General features: G+C 42.8%; 2 protein-coding genes and 1 long non-coding RNA gene across 17 annotated transcripts in view; 1 reads left to right on the top strand and 2 right to left on the bottom strand.

Moving 5' to 3' along the window:
- LOC112992192 (GON-4-like protein) overlaps positions 1–6,934 on the bottom strand; it is a 29,818-nt gene extending 22,884 nt beyond the window's left edge. For 2 of the 11 annotated variants that reach the window (XR_010385379.1, XM_064498904.1), the window contains exons 1-8: positions 6,830–6,934; positions 5,864–6,337; positions 3,532–3,753; positions 2,651–2,847; positions 1,362–1,436; positions 967–1,017; positions 509–553; positions 87–230 (exon numbers count right to left, since the gene is read on the bottom strand). Coding sequence is in view for 10 of the 11 variants with exons in the window: in XM_064498904.1 (XP_064354974.1) it covers positions 87–230; positions 509–553; positions 967–1,017; positions 1,362–1,436; positions 2,651–2,847; positions 3,532–3,753; positions 5,864–6,337; positions 6,830–6,875 (1,254 nt within the window). In the remaining variant the exon portion in view is untranslated. Of the gene's footprint in view, positions 1–86; positions 231–264; positions 393–502; positions 554–966; positions 1,018–1,361; positions 1,437–2,650; positions 2,848–3,531; positions 3,754–5,863; positions 6,338–6,829 lie in introns of those variants that run through there. The other 9 variants (XM_064498897.1, XM_064498896.1, XM_064498898.1 and 6 more) reach the window with 9 other exon arrangements.
- Positions 6,935–6,943: 9 nt separating this feature from the next.
- SYT11 (synaptotagmin 11) lies at positions 6,944–22,016 on the top strand. 3 transcript variants are annotated; one of them, XM_064498908.1, is made up of 5 exons: positions 6,944–7,124; positions 12,280–13,103; positions 16,875–16,995; positions 18,759–18,848; positions 18,976–19,067. In XM_064498908.1, the coding sequence occupies exons 1-4, from the start codon at positions 7,091–7,093 to the stop codon at positions 18,818–18,820; spliced, it is 1,041 nt and encodes a 346-aa protein (XP_064354978.1). In that variant the 5' UTR covers positions 6,944–7,090; the 3' UTR covers positions 18,821–18,848; positions 18,976–19,067. The 3 variants fall into 3 exon arrangements, with proteins under 3 accessions (XP_064354978.1, XP_064354977.1, XP_064354976.1); XM_064498907.1 differs by lacking the exon at positions 18,759–18,848 and having other exon boundaries at positions 6,945–7,124; positions 18,976–22,016; XM_064498906.1 differs by lacking the exon at positions 18,759–18,848 and having other exon boundaries at positions 6,945–7,124; positions 16,875–16,998; positions 18,976–22,016.
- On the bottom strand, positions 14,299–16,653 carry LOC112992187 (uncharacterized). Of its 3 annotated transcripts, none has more exons than XR_003261471.2 (3): positions 16,636–16,653; positions 14,904–15,003; positions 14,299–14,391 (listed from the first exon to the last, which is right to left on the bottom strand). It is a non-coding gene; the product is annotated as an uncharacterized LOC112992187 (long non-coding RNA). The 3 variants fall into 3 exon arrangements; XR_003261470.2 differs by lacking the exon at positions 16,636–16,653 and adding an exon at positions 15,669–16,621; XR_010385382.1 differs by lacking the exon at positions 16,636–16,653 and having other exon boundaries at positions 14,904–16,621.
- Positions 22,017–22,255: the final 239 nt, after the last annotated feature.

Genomic DNA, 22,255 nt, shown 5'->3' with positions numbered 1-22,255 from the left:
ATAAATGATTCAGCATTTATATGATGGACGCATTGCATTGCATCTACACCCACTTGCTGAATCCTGTCTAAGCCTCGACTGTAAACCTTTTGGAGTAGGCAGGGCTCAGGCCAACGAGTTGAGTTCCAGGCCGTATTTCCAGGCAGACCTACAATACGTAAAACCAGCCCAGGGGAGGAACGCCTTGCAGCATGAGACCGGCGATGTGACAAAATGGGTAGCTGGACCACCTAGAAGAGATCACTTCTTGTGGCACGTCATCACCTTCTGCACTTCCTCTTTTCCCTGCAGGGAGCTCTTCTGGGCTCTCTGTGCACCAACAGCTACGTTAACTGCCTTGTCCGGCTTTGCACACCCTGTGCACAGTGCTCCTGACAAGTACGCCATCTGTGCTAGAGAAGTAGGAAGTCAGACTCAAGCCTGCTCCACCCCTTCAAAAGATTCCCTGCTCAGCAGGGCACCTCTAGCATCTTCTCCAATTTCCCAGCAGTCATTCACTTACCTTTACCTCATTTGCCTTCTTGATTGGAGAAATATTCCATGTTGGAATCACCTAAAGATAGCAGACACATATCAGCTGTCTCTGAAAAGCTTGAACACAGTGTTGAAACGAATGAGTACTTGAGCGTGAGATCTTGCTCCCCAAAATAACCAAGTAACAACAGACTTTAAACAAACGCTTTCTAAACCGCTCAGGTGATCTCTAGAGGCAAATAACTTTGGTATAACAGATACTGTCAACACACCACACTTTCTAGCTCTAATCTGGTTCTATCCTGCTAAAAGGAATTATTTTCTATATAGTTGTACGAAAAAATATACACACAGAATTTATGTTTTCATGTTAAGCGTAAGTCACATAACACCTTGCTTAACACTTCTCTTAGTAGTCCCAATAATCAGAGAACAGCTGTATTGGGTGGCGGGGCAGGGGAAGTGCCACAACAGTAAAAGCAGATGACGTACCACTCCTTTCTCCACAACTTCCTTCAGTTTGGAACGAGTCATTTTGGGTTCCTGAGAGTTTAAGAAAAGAAAAGTGCAACCTGTTTAGCTGTTTCCTTTAACTGTAAACTTTCCCCCAGTAACTCTTTACTAGAAGCCTCCTCTTATTTTTAAGCTCATTATCCTTTAAGATGTGATGGGAACGACATCTGAAATAACCCCTGATAGTTCTGTTTAATAATTAACACTCAAACATAGGTACTACTCACTTCATCCAGGTGCCAAACCTGTTAATGAAATGTAAATTATGATGCTACCTGTTCTCTTCCTACGACATCATGGGATGAACTAAGCAGACAGACTGGTGATGGTATCATGCATTTGGATAGAGAACAACAGAAAAAGCTTTTACTTACAAACAAAGGTATATCCTCTGTCTCACTGATGGCTGCTTTCATCATGGCAACCACATGCTCGTTTGTGATCACTTCCTGCAGAAACAAAAATTATTTTTAAAAAGCCGTCTTTACATTCTGTTTGTTAAGACTGAAACAAACTAGCTGGGAATGCAATGGAGAGAGAATCCATTTACAACATATTCTGTAATTACACTATAATAAAAATTATTATTCAATGATTGGAGAAGAAAACAAAGCGAGCACAGCAATAACAAAAACATTTGCATTGCATTCTATCTGAACGCTCAAAAGAAGAGCTTGCCAACAGAAGGAAACACAAAATGGTCTAAACAAAAGCCCACACCAGTTTCCCCTTCCTCCTGTCACATAATCAGTAGAATGTGCTGGTCTCAGCCACATGAGAAATACGGAAAGGGAGAAGAGACCTCATACCAGCAACTACACTTTCTGAATGCCACCATGAGGTTCCAGGGAAGGTATGCAACTCTGAGATATTCACAGCCCTTCAACAGTGCCATGTGATAGATGAAAGCACTAACTTATGGCACTTGCACAAAAACAATGAGCGAATACGCCCAAAAGAAGGGTCATGGCAGTCTCCAGGTTCTTTGCCACATGGATGGTAAAAAGGGAAAATATCTGAGATTATCTGGATTACAATGGTACTGAGATGCCGTGGGAAAATAAATACTACTGCTCTCCAGACTCAGTCATGCAATAAACTAAAATCTACATTAAAGCACATGTGTATAGAGTTAGAGTTCCTCTACACAGCTGTGACAGTATGGATATTCTTCTCAAAGTTCCTTTCTAATTGGAAGTTGTGTGATGGATTTAGGTGGGGCTCATTAATTATGAGAAGTGCATGTCTATCAACACCACTGCCAGAATTTCATCAGGACTTTACCATGAAACAGTTCACTCAAAAGAGGAAATGAATTCCCAGTCTACATGTCTTCCACTCGGATTCAGAAGCATGCATTTTAGTTCAACTACCCTTGCTACTGCTGTTATGGTACAGTAAAACAGACACGTCTGCTATTGTAAACAAATGGAAATCAGGGAGCAATACTTATCAACAACAAACCCAGGTCTAGACAACTTATACATACAGCACGACTCTTTTTATAGGAGGAATTAGGATGTGGATGTCTACTAAGTCTTCTCTGTTCATGAAATCAAGTGCCACCATACATACTATACTCAAGTCTAGATCACACTTTCTTAAACAAACAGCTGGCTGATTTTCCATTCCTTGTACTAAGTCATAGTTCCACTACACTCACATGCAGGATGTTTCGCACATTGACAACTGTCAGGTTATGTTGTTTAGCACCATCTTCTAAGGTGCGATCAAGGGTATCATCTAGCTTGATGTCACAAGACAAAGATCCCTCCTCTTCTTGACTTTTTCCTTCTCTTTTCCGTTTGGTTGCCTTCCTCTTCCTCTTCCTCCTCTCAATATCCTCTCCATCTTGCTCCTCTGAAAATTAACGATAAAAACCAAATCTAAAGTGTCAGATACTTCACATCCAGCACATTCAGACAGTATGCGACTAAAGAAGAGCTGGAATTCTGTAGATACTAAAGTGGCAGCAGCTTTCCAACAGTTGACAAGGAAACCTTCCAAATGCAAATGGCCACAAGGACTAGAAACAGTCTTTTAAATGGAGGATTCAAATTCTGCAGGTTCTGAAAGAGTGACGTTAGTCAAGCAAATAAAAGTTATGTATTTGACATCTCTGCTACAGTGATTCTAGAAAACAGTCTCAGCAGCTCTTTCACCCCTTTTCTAGGAGCTGTGGTAAGTATGAAGTCAAGCTTAAAACAGCTGCAAAACTTCAGGCGCCCTGAAGCAAAAACAGATTACAGTTTCTAGGACTTACAGTGTGTTCCACGTGGCAGTGTTTTGCTGACTCAGGGCAAAGAAGGAATCAGAACTTCCTCTAAAGGACAACGGTGTTTTTAGTGACTGAAAATTACAGAGATCAGCTCCAGCAAGTTTCACTTGGATGCCAGAAGTTTATTTAGCCACAGCATTACAGAACACAGGATGAAAACTTCAGAAATTGCTGCACTTAAACAGCCCCTTATCATGGTGTAGACACTTGCAACTTCCGTATCTATTGTATTAAAGTCACAGGTCTGTTCCTTGCACAAAGCTTACCCAATGGAATAAACAGCCCAACATCCTCATTTTCCTCATCAGTCTGCTGGGGCCACTCACCAGCTCTGGTGTTCTTCAGTGGCTTCATCGTGGCAGGATTTCTAACTGCCAGCTGCAAAGAACGTCTCACTGGAGACTCCTGCACTGCAGAATGGCTGTCAGTCAGATATGGATCTCTCTGCAAAACTACTTCCTCCTCTGTATGCTGTTTAGGAGTTTGCCCTATAAACAGTATATATTAGGTTTCAGTCAGACATGCCATACAGACACAGTTGAGCAAGGTGAAGAGCTTACCAAATGAAGCTGCGTAACAAAAACCTATTGTGGCCAATTCAAATCAACTGCATAAGTAGGGCTCCCTAACCTTGCCTAGCAAAGCAATTCAGATAAGTGAAACATTTCAGCAGTGGTCCCATGCTACTGTTCTGACAGGAACAAATGCAGGTTAAGAGGCCCCGACCCCCAGCTATTTCATTCTTGCTCTCTCCATTATCTGATTCATCAGTTTTGCAGAGGTAGGGTCAAAACCATACCTGTAAAAGTGATCCAATCATAAAAAAGCAATGATTTGTTTAAAGTGTGGTTACATTTCCTGTTGTATAAACAGAATTGCAACTACAGAAACAGCTAGGGGCAGGCATTCCTTTACTCAGATACTTTATTTGGAACCAGAATAGCATACTTGACTGCAACCTTAGGATGCAGTTTCATGGCCACCTTAGGCTAACTTAAGAGCATGCTGATGATGAAAGGGGTAGCTACACACCCTTCCCACTCCTATTCTGCAGTCCTAGAGGTTATGCAGGCCTGACTGAAAACTGACCACTGTTCCACACACCCCCCCCCCCTGCACCTTACACAAAACAGCTCTTGGTCAAATCAGTGAGCTAATCCAACCCCTACACAGCAGCACAAGAACCAGAGATGACTCTCCCTCCCCTCAGGGCAATGAGAAAGCACTGTCCCTCTTTGCTGCAGCCTGTTGTTAGATGAGCTTAAGATGATCAGCAGAATGTAACTGAAACCTGAGGTTTCAAGAACACCTTAAACTAGCATGAAAAGATAGTCACCTAAACAAACAACCCAGCACACCCACACCACAGCATTTTCTTTCTGCTTTGTGCTGGCACAGCTATTTGCACAGCCGGGCAGTAAAGCAGATCAGGGAGCTGATCCAGATGGAGAGGAACTCCCCCAGCACACATGCTTTTGGCTAGATCAGTTCCCCAAATTCACTGAACGCAGAGACAAACATACATGCCAGCAAATGAGAAGAACAGAGCGGACAATTTGGGGAAAGAGAGGGAACAACCACTTCTTTTGGTATTAGCAAAGGCTGAACCTACAAGATTGGCATCGTTTTGCTCACAAACACTCCTCCTGTCTTTCACACAAGCTCACTTATCACAGCTTCACTGGCTAAATCTCAGAGCGAGTAAGGTTTACCTAGGCTTTTTACACTAACTCAGTAGTTCCAAAATACCTACATTCTGTAACAAATTTGTAACTTTCTGTTAACAAAAATACCACTTAAATAGGCTCTTGTAAGGGATCACAGCAGATTCCCGTACGAGCGCCACTCTAAATAATTCTTTCAACCATTTGGAAAAGTGATCTTCTGAGAATGAAAACATACATACAGAACTCTGCAAACAGTATTTTGGGGAAAAGCAGTTTGCACTTTTACCAGTCTTTACATACCACTAGCAAAACATTTAATTTTAAAAACTAAATGAAAGCTATTTCAAATCAAAGCCTATATTTACAAAGGCTTGTCTGAAGACTAGTCAGTAGTGAGATATCTTGCACAAGGCAAAGCTACAAGATACATTTATGAAAGTTATTATTAGGACTGATCACTACACATGGTCCATAGAAGATTAACCGCAACATGGGCAAAACCAGGGAGTTGTGTAAGGGTTGGAAAAAACGAGTATTTAGGTCAAGCCAAGTATTACAAATTGGGAAACTGGAAAGAAACTACTTCTAAAGCATTTAACGTTTGGTAGTATTAAGACAAGTATCTTAAGCCCTCCTTAAATTTTCTAAGATTTTTAGAGAGGAAAGCAACCCCTGAAAACGGAACGTTTGCTAATTTCAACACTTCAGATCAAAAAACAATAGAGAGGCTTCATATAAACCAGCCTGTGAAACTCTCCCTCAGCTCACCCTTACCGATGAACAGAAATCACACCGTCGAGCCAAAACCAGGGCCTGTGTGTGCTCCGCAGAAGCAAGCACTGTTTAGGTGCTTCAGAAACACATTTAGCAAGGTTTCTCACAAAACTGGCGAAAGAAGGCAAGTGTGCTTGACGCAATTCTAGGTGTTTACCGTCGTCAGCAGACTCGGGCGAAGGCACAGCTTCTCGTGCGGCCTGGCGACCTCCGGCGCTCTCCTGAGCGGGGCCCGGCGCTGCCCTCACCGCGAGCCTCTTTCCACCCTTGAGGAAGGTCTCCGCGGGGTCCCGCCGCGCCCTGGCGCCAGCGGGCGACGCCGCGGCCCGGCCTGCCGCCGAGCTGGTCGCGGGGCAGGCGCCATCGGCCGCCGCCACGACGGAGCCGCCTTCGAGCCGCGGCGCGGCTCTCTCGGCCCCCGGCCTGCCGGGCCGCCGCGGCGCGGGCGGCGGCTCCGCCCCGCCGGCCTCGGGAGGCTCCGCCAGCGCGGGCGGCTCTGCGGGAGCCGGCTCCTCCCCGGCGCAGCTCGGCTCCCGTGGGCTCTGCGGGCCCGCGACCGCCGCTTTCCTCTTCTTGCAGGGCAGCATCTTCAGCGAGAGCGACATCCCGCCAGCGAACCCCCAGCACTGGCCTGGAAGACAGAGAGAGCGGCTGGTCACAGACGGAGCGCCGCGGGCGAGCCGCGGGCCCCCGCCGGCCGGGCCCCTCCGCCCCGTCCCGCTCCCTCGGCAGGAAACGGAAGCGCCCTCGGGCCCCGCGCGCCGCGCACGCGCAGGCGCCGCGCCGCCATGTTGGCTGGGGGCGCGCGGCCGCCATGTTTGCCGGGGGGGGGGGGCGCGATCTGCGCGGCCGCCATCTTGGCGCGTAGCCGGCCACAAAGCTCCCCGGTATCCTCAGTCTCCCCCCCCCGGCCTCGAGCCTCGTCCCCCTTGGGAGGCTGCGCCCACCCCTGCCGCCGACGCTCCACGGCCAGACCGGGCGGGCGCCGACACGGGCGGCGAGGGCGAAACCCAGCGGTGCTGGGCGCTCCCGACCCGAGGCGGGCCGCGGAGGGTTCGCTCCCGCTCCCCTCACGGCAGGGGCGGGCGGCACCGCGAGCCCCCACAGACGCCCTAACCACTACCCCTCGGACGTGCCGGGGCCGCCACCCAGCTCCGTTCCCGCGGCATGGCCGGGGCCGCCGGCACTTGCCGAGTCACCGCGGGGCGGCGGCCGGGCGGGGCGGGGCGCGGGGCGGGGCCTGCCGCCGGGCGGGGCCTGCGCTGCCTCGGGACCAGTCGGCAGCTCCTGCATCCCGGGCGCGGAGCATCCTCAGGGCGGGGGCTGCTGCCGGGGCGCCTCCGCACCGGATTCCGCATCCCCACCGCGCCGGCCTGGCTCTACCATGGCTGAGATCGCCAGTGTCCGCCCCAGCTTCGGTGAGTGGGGCCGGACCGCACGGACCCCCGCGCCCCTTCCTCCCTTTCCCTCCCCTCCGCACCGCGCCGCGAGCGGCCTGGAGACAAGGCCCTGTCCGGCGCCTCGCTGCGACCGGGCCGCGCTCCGCGCCATCGCCGCCATCCCACTGCGGAGACGAGCCGTGCCGTACCGTCCCGCCCCGGCGGGCGAGCTCCGCTCCGCTCCGCGCCCGGCCTCGGTGTTAGCTCTCCCGCGGGAGCAGGCAACACCCATCGCTCGCCACCGGCATCTGGCCCTGCGCCAGGGACTCGCCCAAGCCGCCGAGGCGGTGCGGGACCAGCTCAAACCCGAGCGCGGGCCTCGGCCGTCCCGCCACGGCGGGGGCGCTGGGTGGAGCCCCCGCCGCCCTCCGTGGGGAGCCGGGGGCCGCGGCTCTCCCGCCCGAGGCAGCCGCCGCGCACGGAGAGCGTCCGCGGCGCGGCGCGGCGTGGCCGCTGGGCCCCGCGGTGGCAGGTGCGCGGGGCCGGGCCGCACCGCGGCGGCTCCGCGCCGCATGACGTTATGTCTGTGGCGGGCCGCGCCGCGCCCCAGCCTTTGTTCGCGCCTCCCCGGGGGCCGGCGCCGCCGCGGCACCGCCGCTTGGGGCCCACGGGGGCGGCCTGGGCCTGAGCCGGGCCGGGCCGGGCGCGCGCGGGGCGGCGGGGCTGGGCGGCTCTGCGGCCCTCCGCGCCGGCGGGCTCCCGCTGCGGCACCGCCGGCGGCGGCCCGGGCCGCGCTAGGGTGCCCGGCTGAGTCTTGAGCAGGTGCCGTGGCTGCCGGGAGCTCCTCGCTGGCAAGCGAGAAACCACACGAGCTGGTAAATCATCCAATGCACAGTGGCCCCAGACTGTGCCTGTGCGGTCACGGTCTGGCTCCAGCACGTAGGTAGTGCAGCCTTTTTGCTGTCTGGGTCACCAGCAGAATGATTTTCTTGAGATTCTGCTCGCTAATTTTTAAGAAGCTTTTTATAACTGCTTGGGTCACGAGGTGTGGTAATACAGCATTTGGTGTACATGTCAAATGTGGTTTCTCAAATCCTGAAGATTCAAATTGCTGGCTCTTTCTGTTCTCTAGCTGTTGACTGACCTTCCCTTGAGACCATAAGGCCCCATAGTTAAAGCACGTTTACCACATTTCTCTTCTATTCTGAAGCACTTAATTATAATTCATCATACTATATCATTTATTTAATGCACAATGTATCTATTTACATTTTACATTCCATTTTGCATTCTATGCCTTTCATGGAATCCAAGAGCCACATACTCTCATAATTTAACTTTTGGCAACTAGTAGCCATTACGGTATAATGAGAGAACATCCGTATTAAAAAGAATTTCTCAGCAAGTCTTCATTAGTTGAAATATTAATTCCGTGTCCAAAAAAAGGAGTTTTTGTTTCAATTAAATCTTAGCATCACATCAGGACCTCATCTAAGAAGTCTGAATAAAAAAGCTTGGCTCTGTCCTTTTAGAGGGAGGAGACAAAATAGGCTGTGGTACCACTTTAAACAGTCTGGCACTTGCTGCTGTTCTCTGCCTAAGGAAACGTCAAAGGATGCTTCAGAACAGAAAGTATCAACTGTTCTGGTTTCATTGTTATTCTCGAGTTGTGCATTACTCAGGTATTTATACATCATGAGACTCAAATATTTGCTTCAGACATTCTAAGCACTTCTCTATGCACAAGGTTGCAAAAGCTTAACAAAAGCTGTTTTTAGACTGTTTTATATCAGTTTAGTTGACAACTGTAAGGAATTATGGAAACAGGATTACTAAATGTATGGAATGATTATATAAAGTAGGAGTCTTTAGCCAGGAAAAGAGGGGTGTCATGACCAGCATAGATAAAGAGAATAGGGAATGATTTTTCACTGCTTCCTCTAATGCAAGAACCAGGCATCAGATGAAACCAGCTGGGGCAGCCTCAAAATAAAAAGTTATTTCATCATGTCGTATAATTTCAGCCACAAGGCATTATTGAAAGCCAAGTTTAAAAACTCAAAAGTGATTAGATATTTTAATGGAAGAAAAATCATAGAAGCCATTGTTTGTTGCTTTTCAGTGCGACTGCTGGCTGCTTCTTCTAAAAATTGTCTATCAGATCTGCAGAAAATAAAAATACAAGAGGTATGCTGTGAAGACAGAATTAAAAAAACCCAACCAAATTGAGATCAGAACAAGAAAGGATAGGCTTATCAGCATTTGCCCTTTTCTGCATATGCTCTGAAGCTTGTAATATCTGTATAGGGCTGAACTGTAGTACTCTATTCAAATTATCTGTTAAAGATCAGTGGCCTCATTTCAAAAAGAGAACATTAAATAACAAAATAAAGATATGTCTGTAAGTGTTCTGTTAATGTTGTTTGCGAATACTTCTTGCTTTAGTTATTCTAATGCCAGGCTATACTTGCAATGGGGCCTGAGGTGCATTTATCCATGGAGCCAATCACCACGCGAAAGTCTTCCAGCTTCACTCTAGGAAGACTGCTGTCTAACCAAAGCGGTTTTGCTGTTTTTGCAAAGAGGAGACATATTAGTCTTTTGAAAAATCAGAGTTTTCATTCAGCCTGTCAAATGTTCAGATGATAATCTGTCAGTCTTGCTCTCTTTCCTATTAGCCTCAAGGAATAATAACTAGAGAAAATACAAAACTGAGGTGCTCTCTAGTTTCAAATATGAGGTTGGAGATTTTTTGCTCCTGTTTGTGGTACAGAATGAAAATACGAAAATCAGACAAGCTTTCCTTTTGTCCTGACTGTTCTGTTTAGCTGTTGTCATGACAATGTTTTTTTTTGTTTGTTTTTTTCATTTTACTATGGAAGCCTTTTGTACAACTTGTAAAGAAAGAGACGTGGAGCTAGAGGGATTTTTTGTTTCAAAAAAAGAATTGCTTTAATGATGATTAAAGCAGTAATACCATAATAATAATACCAATATCATAATAATAATACCACCAATAATACTGAAACATAGCTTCTAGTAACAAGTAACTCTTAAGTTAAACTGAAGAAGTTTAGACTATATATAAACATCCTCAGAAACACCTGCTTGTTTGCTCTTTTAACAAATTAATCCAACTCCGTTCTTTCTTAAATTTAAGGGGGGGCAGAGGAGAGTCTTGCAGAAGATATCTATGCAACAGAGAATTTTAATGGTACAAGAATTATAAACAATTTAAAATATTGTGTGTAGGGAAGGAAGAAATGTATTTCAGTGAGGGAGCAGTTATATGATGACTGCAGTAGAGATGCACACCAATTCCCTGCCCTGTGACACAAAATGCACTCTGCACTAAGTAATGCTACTGAAGGAAGAGTGGTTAGGCTTAGAGGACCTCTTCCTTCTCCCCCAATTTATTAAACTACCCGTGATTAGTGTGTGAATGTTTCATAATGTAATCATCTGCCTTTTTTGTCTTGTTTTGATTAGCAGTGAAATAATGCCTTGCCTGCAAAATGAGAAATCTTCTCTATGATAATTTGTTTCACTGAAAACCTTTCAGTATTGCTAGCACCAGTGCAATTTCACCAGTAGGAGCACTAGTGAAGATAAGGCACTGACAGTGACTGTCATTTTTTGCCATCACTTTATGTCACTACACAGGTTTAATTTAATGTTGTGCATCCATAAGAAGAGAGAGATCGGGTTGCTCAGTCAAGCGTTGATTATTTCCAAGAATGGAGATTCCACAACGTCTCGTCCCTTTTCCCATGTTTGGCCACCCTCACTGTGATTCCACACACACCCCCCCCCCAATATCTAATTGGAATTTCCTTTGTTGCAATTTGTGTCTGCTGCCCTTCATCCTTCTGCTATGCAACTCTGAGAAAAGCCTGGCTCTGTCTCTGTAACCTCCTATTAGGAAACTGAAGACAACAAAAAAGATCTCTCCCTTTGCCTTCCCTTTCAAGAGGGAATAAACCCAGCTCTTTCAACCTCTCTTCAGCCTCATGCATCTTCTTCAACTCCTTAATTATCTTGGTGGCCCTCGGCTGGATTTGCTTGAGTATGTCAATATAACGTACCGGGGAAGCTCAAAATTACTGATTTCATTCTGTGTTTAATAATACTGCTCTAAAGTCAACTGTTATAAATAGAAAATAATTAACATGGTTACTAAAAATGAACACAGTACCTTATTATTATGGTTTGTCATTGCTGAAGAAGACAGTTAACATAAGCTCTAGTAAATATCAGGTAATTCTTAAATCTAAATACAGGATTTTGCATCCATTGTTTTCGAACAAAGTTTTTTCACATGAAAAAGGAGACTTTATAGCTGCTGGCTTGAAAAAACTTCTGTCAGCAGCGGCCGGATCATCAAAATCTGTAAGAACACAAACAACACTGAAATAAAAAAGCAGACAAATTTTGAGTTCAACACAGAGAAACAGTTAAAGAGAGCAATCTCAGTATTTTGATGAGACACAGAATGGGACCCCTGTGATCGTTTCATTGTTGCATAGCATACTTTCACAGAGTGAGTTGTTGCTTCCAGCACTTCCATCAAAATCTCTGTATAAATTCTCAAGACAATTTAACTTGGGGTAGGGGGTGTGTGGAGGTTGCTTCCTACTTTATACCTCTCTGTCTTTAGTTTGTACCAGTGGCCTGGTATCTGTTGTAAGGGGATAGGACAAAACAATGCCCCTTTCTGGCCAAAGTGATTTTTTAATTGTTAATCAATAAAGGATAATTCCAGATTCTAAAAAGTGTTATGTGCATATTTACTATTCCCTGTTATTAAAATAGGATTGTGTAATACTTCTGAACAGGACATCCCCTCCTGCAGACCAAAAAACTGTATTCACTTGCAACACTTGCCTGGGAGCTGTGCTCTTACGCTGGTAACACATGAATCTGGTTTGGCAAGTTAAGGCAATCAAATGTTTGAAATTCATAGCAAGTGAAACATAGGTCAAGCATGTGTTGGGAGCATAAAATGTCTCTCACATAGCAAAATATAAATTAAAGGAATTAATTTTTTATTCCTGGGAAACTTTGATGTCAATATTATTGGATCAAGAACATTATAATACTGTATAGTTTCTCTCTCCAGATGTACTGGGTCCTGCAAGGATACAGCAATTGCAAAGGTACTAGCTCTTTCATGACTGCTTTGTCTTCTTTACAGATGTCTCTCCAATTGTGGCAGGCCTCATTGGTGCTACTGTCCTTGTGGTGTCTGTCTCAGTAACAGTTTTTGTGTGGACATGCTGTCATCAGCAAGCAGAAAAAAAGCACAAAACTCCACCGTACAAATTTATTCACATGTTGAAAGGCATCAGTATCTATCCAGAGACCTTGAGTAACAAGAAGAAAATTAACCGAATGCGGAGAGACAAGAATGGCACTCCTAAGGAGACTGGAAGGGGAAACCTTTTGGTGGATGCTGCTGAATCTGGTTTAATAGGCTCAGATAAGGCCCCCGATGGGCCAAATGCAGCCCCCCATGTTGATCAGCTCCCAATAAAAGTAGATTACGGAGATGAACTAAGTCCAGATCAAAGCCTCACTCCAGGAGGGAGTAAAACCTCCTCTCCATCTTCTCCAGGGGATGATGTCATGTTGGGTGAACTGACTTTTTCAGTGGACTACAACTTCCCTAAAAAAGCACTGGTAGTTACCATTCAGGAGGCCCATGGGCTCCCAGTTATGGATGAGCACACTCAGAGCTCTGACCCTTACATCAAGATGACAATTCTTCCAGATAAAAGGCATCGAGTGAAGACTCGTGTACTTCGCAAGACTCTAGACCCAGTCTTTGATGAAACCTTCACCTTCTATGGGATCCCCTACAGCCAGCTCCAGGATTTGGTGCTTCACTTTCTGGTGTTGAGCTTTGATCGCTTTTCTCGAGATGATGTTATTGGAGAAGTTATGGTGCCCCTTGCAGGGGTGGATCCAAGCACTGGAAAGGTTCAGCTGACCAGAGAGATCCTTAAAAGGAACATACAAGTAAGTAACTTCATGTAGTGCGACATAAGACTACATGCATTATATTTGAACCCAGTTATTTTGATCCAGGAGCCTCAGTGTCTAATAAGCAGGAATACTGCAAATCCTTAGTCTTATCACTCATTTTTCCCCCAGATACATATTAATAGTAATATATGGTTGTACTCTTAGGCAGTTCTCTGCACTGTGGTTATAGAGATTTGACACATATAATCACTGTGGAGTCATAGAAATAACGACTGTTACAACTGATGAGGCCAAGAAAAAAGGCAAAAATCCTCATCTCCGGATAAAAGAGCTGATGCAGTAAAGGAACGTTCATCAGCGTCCAGCATTCTTTTACATCATGTATTTGTAGAGGAGAGCTGGACGTAAGGGTGCTCTGAATTACTCTTATACAGATTCTGAGTAATACATATTCTGCTTTGCAAAGACAAATCTCACTTAGAGAGGGAATCATCTGACTATTTTAGACACCTACATTTGTAAGTATCTACCTCTGAATTTGTTACTGTAAGCCCTAAGTCAATGGAGATGAGTCGAAATAGTCAGTGGAGTCTGACATATGATTGCTCTTGTCCTGGGGTAGATAAAGATAAAACAGCCCAGATGAATCCCACCCTAAATGACTCTCTCTCTTTCCACTGAGGATAAGGTGTGTCCAAGGTGGTTGTGACAAGTGTAGACATCTAAATTTAGGTGAAACGAATTCCACTCTTAATATCTAGTGCTGTAATTAGAAAGAAGAGCTGTCCATATAAAAAAATAAATGCTCATATTGGGGAAGATGACTTCTATCCTCAGAAAATACACTTTGCTCAAGTATGAGGCTAATGTGGTACTTCCAATTTTTAATTTCTTGATTGGTTTATTTTTGCTACCTATCCTCCAAGTTCAATAGGAAATGGCAGTTGGCCTCACTTACTGCTCTAACCTGTTGCAAATTGTTGCTGAGCTCTATAAAATATTTCATTATGCCCTAGAGTGGCTGCACTCTCTTTGAAAAGTTTTTTTTCTACTCTATGCAGCATTTAACTTATTATAAAATTATTTAAAGGGTACCCAGTGTAAATTACAATGCAATGTTTTCTGCCATTCCTAGATTTTTTTCACTGCTTCTGACATTCGGTTCCCTGCTATTATGGTGTTATCACATGATCACTCTACCTTTTCCCTGTTCGGACTGGACAGGCTCTCTGTTATTGTCATCCTCCTGTTCACGCTTGTTCCTTTTCTTCCCAAAATGTCCTCTGGGACAACGTTAATGTCTTATGACAGGAATGAGTTGCTGTAATACATGCTGGACTCAGTGAACAGTTGATGAGAAAGTAAAGCTAATATAAATGGCATTTTGCAGCAGAACACATTGCACCAGCCCATGGCATCCCAACCTGGTATTCATTCAAAACCCATAGACTATCTAACTGCTGACAAGTCTTTATTTTCCCCATATTAAATTATTGCTGAAGAAGCCTGTCGCTTCCTTTAGAAAGAAACCACTAGAGAGACCGTGCTGCTTTTGGTGAAAAAAATAAACTCTAAAACAAACAGAAAGAATCCCAACAAAAACAGAGTTCTGGTGTTCACTTTGATTTTCCCTAGATTCTCGGAATGTTTTTATATTATGATAAATCAGGTGACTGGTTAAGGTTCTTTTAATGGTATTCTTTTTAACTAATTGACCCTATTTTTTAGAAGTAATTGATTACAAATAGAGAAAAAGGTCTCACTAAATAAAAATAGTTTTAATCAAGGATGCAAATTATGTAACATTTATGAGTAATCAAAAATAGCATTTACCTTAGTGTCAGCTGTACAGTCTTGAAAATCTGCATGGTTTCACAATGTCAACACAACTTCTACTGAAGATAGTTTTCAATGTAATGGGAAGTTTCAAAATCTGGAACATGGAATTGCTTTTAAAATGCAGTATATTATTGCACTGATTCAAGCCAGTAAAGGTATAGATCCTAACAGACATTCCCCATACTGTCTAAAATACAATCTAATGCAAATTACTTTGAAGCGACTGTATGAAATTACATCAGACAAAAAGAACCCCAGAACTCTAACTAAATATACATCACCAAGGCTAGAAACATTGTTTTTCCCCTCAAAAGATAAACATCTATTACATAAAGCTTAGTATCCTATTTTCCTTCTTCATGCAGATAACAAAATCTTTGAGAAGGACCAGATCAAACAACCACACTAAACAGCTTGTGTCCCAGTGGCCTGTAATGACATGCTAGACCAGTGTGGTGTAGTTTATACCATTAAGTAGCTGGCAACAATAGAAGGCTGTTAAATATTACTCCCGTCTTAAAAAATGGCAAAAAAGGTGTACTCATGCCTGAGTCAGCAACAGCAGTTTGTTATTTTCAAACCTTGATTTTGTATCATATTCTTCATGCACAGATAAGTCCCTTATCAAAAGCAATCAGGTAGTACAGAGTCACAGAACACAGAATAATTTAGATTGGAAGGGACCTCTGGATGTCATGTGGTTCCACCCCTTGTTCAAAGCAGGGCCAATTTCATAGTTAGATCCATCAAATAACATACATTTAAACAGGAAGAGGAATTGGAAATCTCCCCTCTTTGTCACTTCTACATGTTGGTCTTAGGATCTTTGTCCATTGTATTCTGGTATGTGGAAGGAGTCAAAGTTCTTAACATTTCCTCCTGGGCCAAGAACTTGCAAATACATTGTCTTCAAATTAAATACATGGGGACTATTCAAATAGGAAAAAAACCCACAACTCATCACAATTATAATGACTATTTCCCGTGTTTAGATTTACACTGATAATTATTACCAACTAATATGAATAATAGTATTTAGAAGAACTGAGTCACCACTTGGGTGATCACCAGAGCATACAGCTGGCTCTTTTACTGCAGGTCATGTTTATTGTCGTGATTTACCTGTTCGAAGTGAGGCAAATTCCTTCTTTTGGGACTGCTAATATTTTCTTCCATTCATACTGCAGGGTTAAAGGTACCAGATTCTAATGGGGACAGAGGGAGGGCAAGGTGCTAACAGTCAGAACTGTATCGTACAGCTATCTGAATTGTCACAGTAGTTCTGCTACTTTTGCTGACAACCCACAATTTCATACCCATTGCTAATACTGTTTTCCTTGATAAGCAGATGAACTTAATCTAAATTAGTGCCATCCCAATGAAAGTCAATGAATGCCGGCTGGAAACCAAAACTAGTATTCATGATCTTAATAATGCCACCCTTTGAAAGGACGTAGAGCAAGTTAATGGAGTAGATCCATTTTATCTTCCAACTGTTGCAGGCTAGATTGCTGGTGAAACTTTTGAAGCATGCTGAAAGAATTTGAGGTGGTCAGCAATCTAAGCTTCACCAAAGTCAATGAAACTTAGGCTCCTAAAAACCACAGGTGTCTCTGGCACCAGACTTCAAAAGATAGCCAGACACGTTCCTCTGTCAGAACACGCTTACCACGGTTGCCCTCACGGAAACACAGAATTGAAGGGAAGAGACTGCAGTGGTGCTTACCGTGCTCAACAGGCATATGGTGTGGAGTACAGGACGATTTGCTTAACGCCACTCTGTTCTTCTCCAATCACTCCATGTGCCCAAGGCACTTGCCCTGGTTTCTGCTATTTAAAATGGACTCCACCTATCTCTCCAACTTGCTAGGCACAAAGCAAAGGAAAATTCTGGTGACCTCCAACATTTGCTCATATTTGTAAGACCAGTTGTCCCAGTAAAATGTTTCTGCTTCTTTTTCACAGAAGTGCATTAGCAGAGGAGAGCTGCAAGTCTCATTGTCTTATCAGCCTGTGGCGCAGAGAATGACTGTTGTGGTGCTGAAAGCCAGACATTTGCCAAAGATGGATATCACTGGCCTCTCAGGTAGAAGCTATTTTCTCCAGCTCTAAATGTGGTTGCACGCTGCTTTACACAATCACACACGAATGCACAGAGGGCAATTTATAGCTTGACTGAAGCACTGGACACATTATACAATTTAGAGGTGGTTAGCAAAACGTTACATTGTTGCTTGCAATGCCAAAGAATATCTAAGCATAGCTGAAATACAAACCGGGTCAAGAAGAGAGGGAAAGAAATAATCCACTTTACAAACAGACTATGCTATCTATTAATTGTTGGATGGGAAGTGTGTTACAGGGGGAAAATGATGTGCATTCTGATATGTAAGAGTATTTGAGAGAGAAATCTCAGTTACTGGAAGTTCACTTTCAGATCTTTTCGCCTATCTTATCTGAACATTTTTGTTGCATACTTTCTATTTTCCTCAAACTCTTTCTAAGGGTGATGGATCACTACAAGTGACAAAACAGATTACAAATCAACAGATGGTTATACAAGCAAGACCAGCTCATTCCTACTGTGATACCAACAATTGTATCTTTGTGGCATCATCTAGTTTGTTTTATGAAGATAGTGTTTTCCAAGTTCAATGTATTTCCATGCTTCTTTTGGGAAAACTGTGTGGAAGCTCAGTGCCTGTATGCTGTTACCAATCATCATTGCCTGTACCAGCATTTTTTTCCTCTGGGAACTGCACTTCCACTGCTTACTGCACATACCTCTGCCCTTAGAAGAGGGGGGGAGAAAAAATACACTCAAAATAGAGAGGTGTAAATTCTTATGACATTAGAAACATTTCTGTTACTTTTTTTTACTGGCAAGCTCCGCTGGTTGAAGAGTAAGAACAACTGTTCTGGCTTTCCTATTGTGCAGCCACAGTGTCTCAGATTCCTGAATGCCCTAGCAATGAAGGATTTTCTGCAGAATTATGGGAAAATGGCTGGAATCACTTTAAGATTCAACATAGCCTGACTGATAGCAAATTTAGTCATTTTTGCAGTTTGCTCTTGTGCACCTCAGAAGGAACGCAGACCAGCCTTAATTCTCTATTGTAGGCCTTAAACTTTGCACTGGTTTTCTAAGGAAAAGGAAAAAAAGGAAAAAAAGGAAAAAAAGGAAAAAAAGGAAAAAAAGGAAAAAAAGGAAAAAAAGGAAAAAAAGGAAAAAAAGGAAAAAAAGGAAAAAGGTTGTTTTCCGTATGTGGTCTCCAGTTACAGGATAAATCTTTTAGCCATTGTTCTTCTACCTGCAGAATCTTGCAATGATGAATTCATTTCTTTACATGATCTTTCTATTATGTATAAGATGAACAGAGAAGTGAAAATTAGCCAGTGTCATCTGGGCAAGTGACACCCAGCTTCAGAACTTCTGTTTTATGAAAAAAAGCCCTGTGGTCCAAGTATCTTAATTTTAATCCTAAACAAGCAGCCATGTAAAGAGTGAGCTGACTGAGAAAAAATTGAAGTAAGGCTGGTGGACAAATGAAAATTTGTTTTTGTTTTTGTTTTTTTTTTAATATATAAATCTTCTTCCTTTTCAGTACCTTCTACTATAATTGGTTTCTATCTTCAGTTAAAACTGTTTCGCCACTTTGTGGGGCTAGTTCCTGAAACAGGGGGAAAATATTTCTTGTTATGAATGTCAGTAAAAATTGAAATGTTTAGGCCAGTCAGGCACTGATCTCACTGAAAAGCTACATATTTGATACTTCTAGGATTAATTACTGCAATTTACATGTGACTGTTGTTTTCCCCAACCCCTGTACAACGTTGAAACTGGCGAAGACCTTGAAGTGCTGTATAGTTATTTAAAAACATCAGCTGGCTGCTTGGCAGTGAGAAAATAAGCAATACACCCCCACCGAGATAGCCAAAGTGAGTAGCTTAGACTTGCACAATCAACTTTTAGGTGGCTAAAGTTCAGCAAGCCAAATCCTATGCAGTACTTCCAGGAGCATTACTGGGCTGTGTTATTAGTTTATTTCTCTTTCCTCTCTGGCAGATCCCTACGTTAAGGTGAATGTTTATTATGGGAGAAAACGTATAGCAAAAAAGAAGACTCACGTGAAGAAGTGCACTTTGAATCCCGTCTTCAATGAATCCTTCATTTATGATATTCCCATTGATCTCCTTCCTGACATCAGCATTGAATTTCTAGTTATCGATTTTGACCGCACCACAAAAAATGAAGTGGTGGGACGGCTGATTTTGGGAGCACACAGCATCACCGCAGGTGGTGTGGAACACTGGCGAGAGGTGTGCGAGAATCCTAGAAAGCCAGTTGCCAAATGGCATAGCCTAAGCGAATACTAGCAGAGGCTGCGGCAGCGACAGCTGACTCATAGAACAGACTTAAACCTTGTTTTAGCTGTAGAACTAAACTTTCGTAACAAGCAGCTGATTGGTTCTCTAGTGATGTGATTTTTGCAGGGCACTAAAATTCTAAAGAGCATTAAATTAAAAAATACCACAAATATATATAACAGTGTAATCACGCTATTGCATGCCTAATACAAACTGAAATTAGTATAACTACCAATATCAAGTTGCAGATTTTAATACAATTATCTGTCACTATGGAAGTTGTGTTTGTGCCGAACCGTCTTTGCTGGTATTCACCAAAATTGGCCTCTCTTTATTAGGCTTCTTCCAAAGTTTCTGAATTCTGCTGTTTAACCTCTAGTTTCTTGCTAGTTTGCCTGCCCATTGATTCTTGCAGTTCTGTTCTTTGCTGGTTTGGGAGTAACAACTGCGTTTCCATACAAGGATGGTCTAGAATTCTGCACTAGTACAAAAGGAAAGTACAGGGGAAAATGGCTCTTCCCATCAAAGAAAAAAAAATTTTGTAATCCAGTACTAAAATATTTCCATTTCTGATATACTTGTTATGGAGCTATAAAGTCACAACATAAAAAGTTTGCATCTAAAATTAAAACACTAACAAACTGATCACTTTGCTTTTGCCACATGGAAATTAGCACAGGCATATCTTACTGTCAGAATTGAGGAAACTCCAATCTCTATTACTCTGTATTTAACCCTGTCTGTGCACAGAGGGCCCAAGAAAAAAAGATGACCATACATCATTGATTGTTAAGGAAACTCTTGCTAGTTCTTTTTAAATATCAAATTTGGAATTCTATGTGATTGGTAAATTATAATGACACAACATATCTGACATATGAAAGTATCTTGGGGACAGAGGTTTTAAGTGAAAAGGTTAAACATGCTTTTCTTCATTCATACTTGAGTCAATTTGTATTACATATGATCTTGTAGTTGTGTAAGAGCCAGCTCTCAAAAAGAGTAAATATGGGCCAAAGTTTGTTCCTGCAAAATGCATCAAACTCTTCAAGAAGTTAATATTTAGAATTTCAAAGCAGCTTGAGCTAGCTCTTAAATAGTGGATATGACTTTTGAGAATTAGAATGTGCTTACTGTCACCTTTGAAATGTAAAAATATTACTTGATAAATGTGACCTGTAGCACTTCAGGCTATTAACCCTGAATAGTCACTAGTTTTGAACAGAAGTTCATAGAGTGAAGTTCTGCAAACAGGTGAAGTTTGGAAGTAGTTGCATTAGATCTTGCTGTTAAAACACTAGCCTAAGGACTTTGTTGTACAAGACAGTAGTATCTTGGCAAGCGATTTCATTTGACTTCTTATTACATTCAAACCAGAAAAGATATAAGGATGATAGTGGCAGCAAATAATTAATTGTAAACATTGTTGGCAAGCTGAGCGTAAATAGTTATAACAAGCTGTAGAAATTAAAATTATTTTTGAGCACTACAATGGAAATATAAAGCAGAACTGAGCTTGCAAAGAGGCACGTAGAATACTGCAAGCTTTCAGTATACATTTAGTTGCTGCCAGGCAGGCAGGCAGTTCTGTGTCCTGTGGAATGTAAATAATGTATCATAATTAAAAATTTTTAAGCGCATTTAACTATTTACAGGACTTGACTACTGAATTTTAGAGCCCTGTTGGAAAAATGATCTCTTCCACCTTCTCACTAGTGGAAGTAGAATAATTGAGCAAGTCTTACTCAGTTTTCTTTCCAACCACAATGTAAAGCAACTGCTGCTGGGAGGGCTCTTCATGCAAACAGTCAGCACTTGGTAACACTTTGGCATCTCTCTCTAAGAAATTATTTTTGAAAAGCTGAATTTTCTCACTTCTAGCTAATTACTCATTGGAACTTCAAGGCAGTGTGTCTTTTTAGCAACAGAAGTTGCATTGAAGCTGAAGCCCTATTTCTCAGCCTTGCAGTGCAAACTGAAGTGTGGACTTCCACTTGTGCTTTACTGATCCCAATTACGAGGACTTCTGCCTGAGGTTTCAGTAGATTTTAGCTTTGTCTTAAATCCATTATAGCTCACGCTCTATTAGTGGTTCTCAACCACAAACCAGAGAACAAATTCTCCCTTAGAAATTGGAGTAGATCTATTTCAATCCTGATTTTTGCACTAAGCAATCTTGTTGCTGAAGTTTAGGAACTGTCACTATTTTTCCTCAGAACCATGTTTTCCAACCACTCCAAACATTTGAATAGAACATACTAACAAAAAAAAGTTCCCTTTTTCCTTCAGTGTGAAAAGTATGCTTAAGCCTAGATGGTCTCCTTAAGATTCCTTTAGTTTAAAAGGAAAGATGAACTTCTTGTCAAGGAAACGTGCTCAGGGTAAATAGACTTAGGCTATTGGGCAGACATGAGTAGCTCCACCACTCTTCTGGAATAATGGGAAACTGAAGATGTGCAGATTTTTTTTTTTTTTTTTAATGTTAAATAGACTGTAAGTGACAGCGGACTCACTGTAAAATCTCCCAGATGTGGTTATTCTTTACCTTGTGTCTTCTATTGTAAAATGAACTTGGACAGTTACAACTTTGTGTGAAAAAAGAAAAAAGGCAAAAAAACTAACTCAAAATGTGTGAAACTGCATAATGCTGTATGCTAATCTACACTATGTAATGCTATCTTGTATGTTGAATTTGTTAACGCACATTGAGCGTGCAAATAAAAATTAAATCACTTTAAATAGCTGCTGCCTGTGCCATGTTTGACTTTAGGCAATACAGAATATGTAACTATACTGAATACTTCTAAGGATTTGTTTCTAAAACAAAAATGTGTATTTCTGCTATTGACTTAATTTATAGAAAAGGCACACACAAATCTCAAAGAAATAAAGGGGCATAACAAAATCCAGACAATTAAAGTATAATACTGCTACTTACCTTTTATCACATTTAAAAACTCTCTATAACCCACAGAGCC

This window comes from Dromaius novaehollandiae, chromosome 29 (genome assembly GCF_036370855.1).
Source record: "Dromaius novaehollandiae isolate bDroNov1 chromosome 29, bDroNov1.hap1, whole genome shotgun sequence".
NCBI lineage: Eukaryota > Metazoa > Chordata > Aves > Casuariiformes > Dromaiidae > Dromaius > Dromaius novaehollandiae.
This window is presented reverse-complemented; position numbering and strand designations above follow the sequence as displayed.

Excerpts from the sequence above, each read along its gene's own strand:
- SYT11 (XM_064498906.1), top strand. The coding sequence starts at position 7,091 with ATGGCTGAGATCGCCAGTGTCCGCCCCAGCTTCG. Across the intron at positions 7,125-12,279 it reads CAGTGTCCGCCCCAGCTTCG|ATGTCTCTCCAATTGTGGCA; the intron begins GTGAGTGGGGCC and ends TCTTCTTTACAG. Across the intron at positions 13,104-16,874 it reads TCCTTAAAAGGAACATACAA|AAGTGCATTAGCAGAGGAGA; the intron begins GTAAGTAACTTC and ends TCTTTTTCACAG.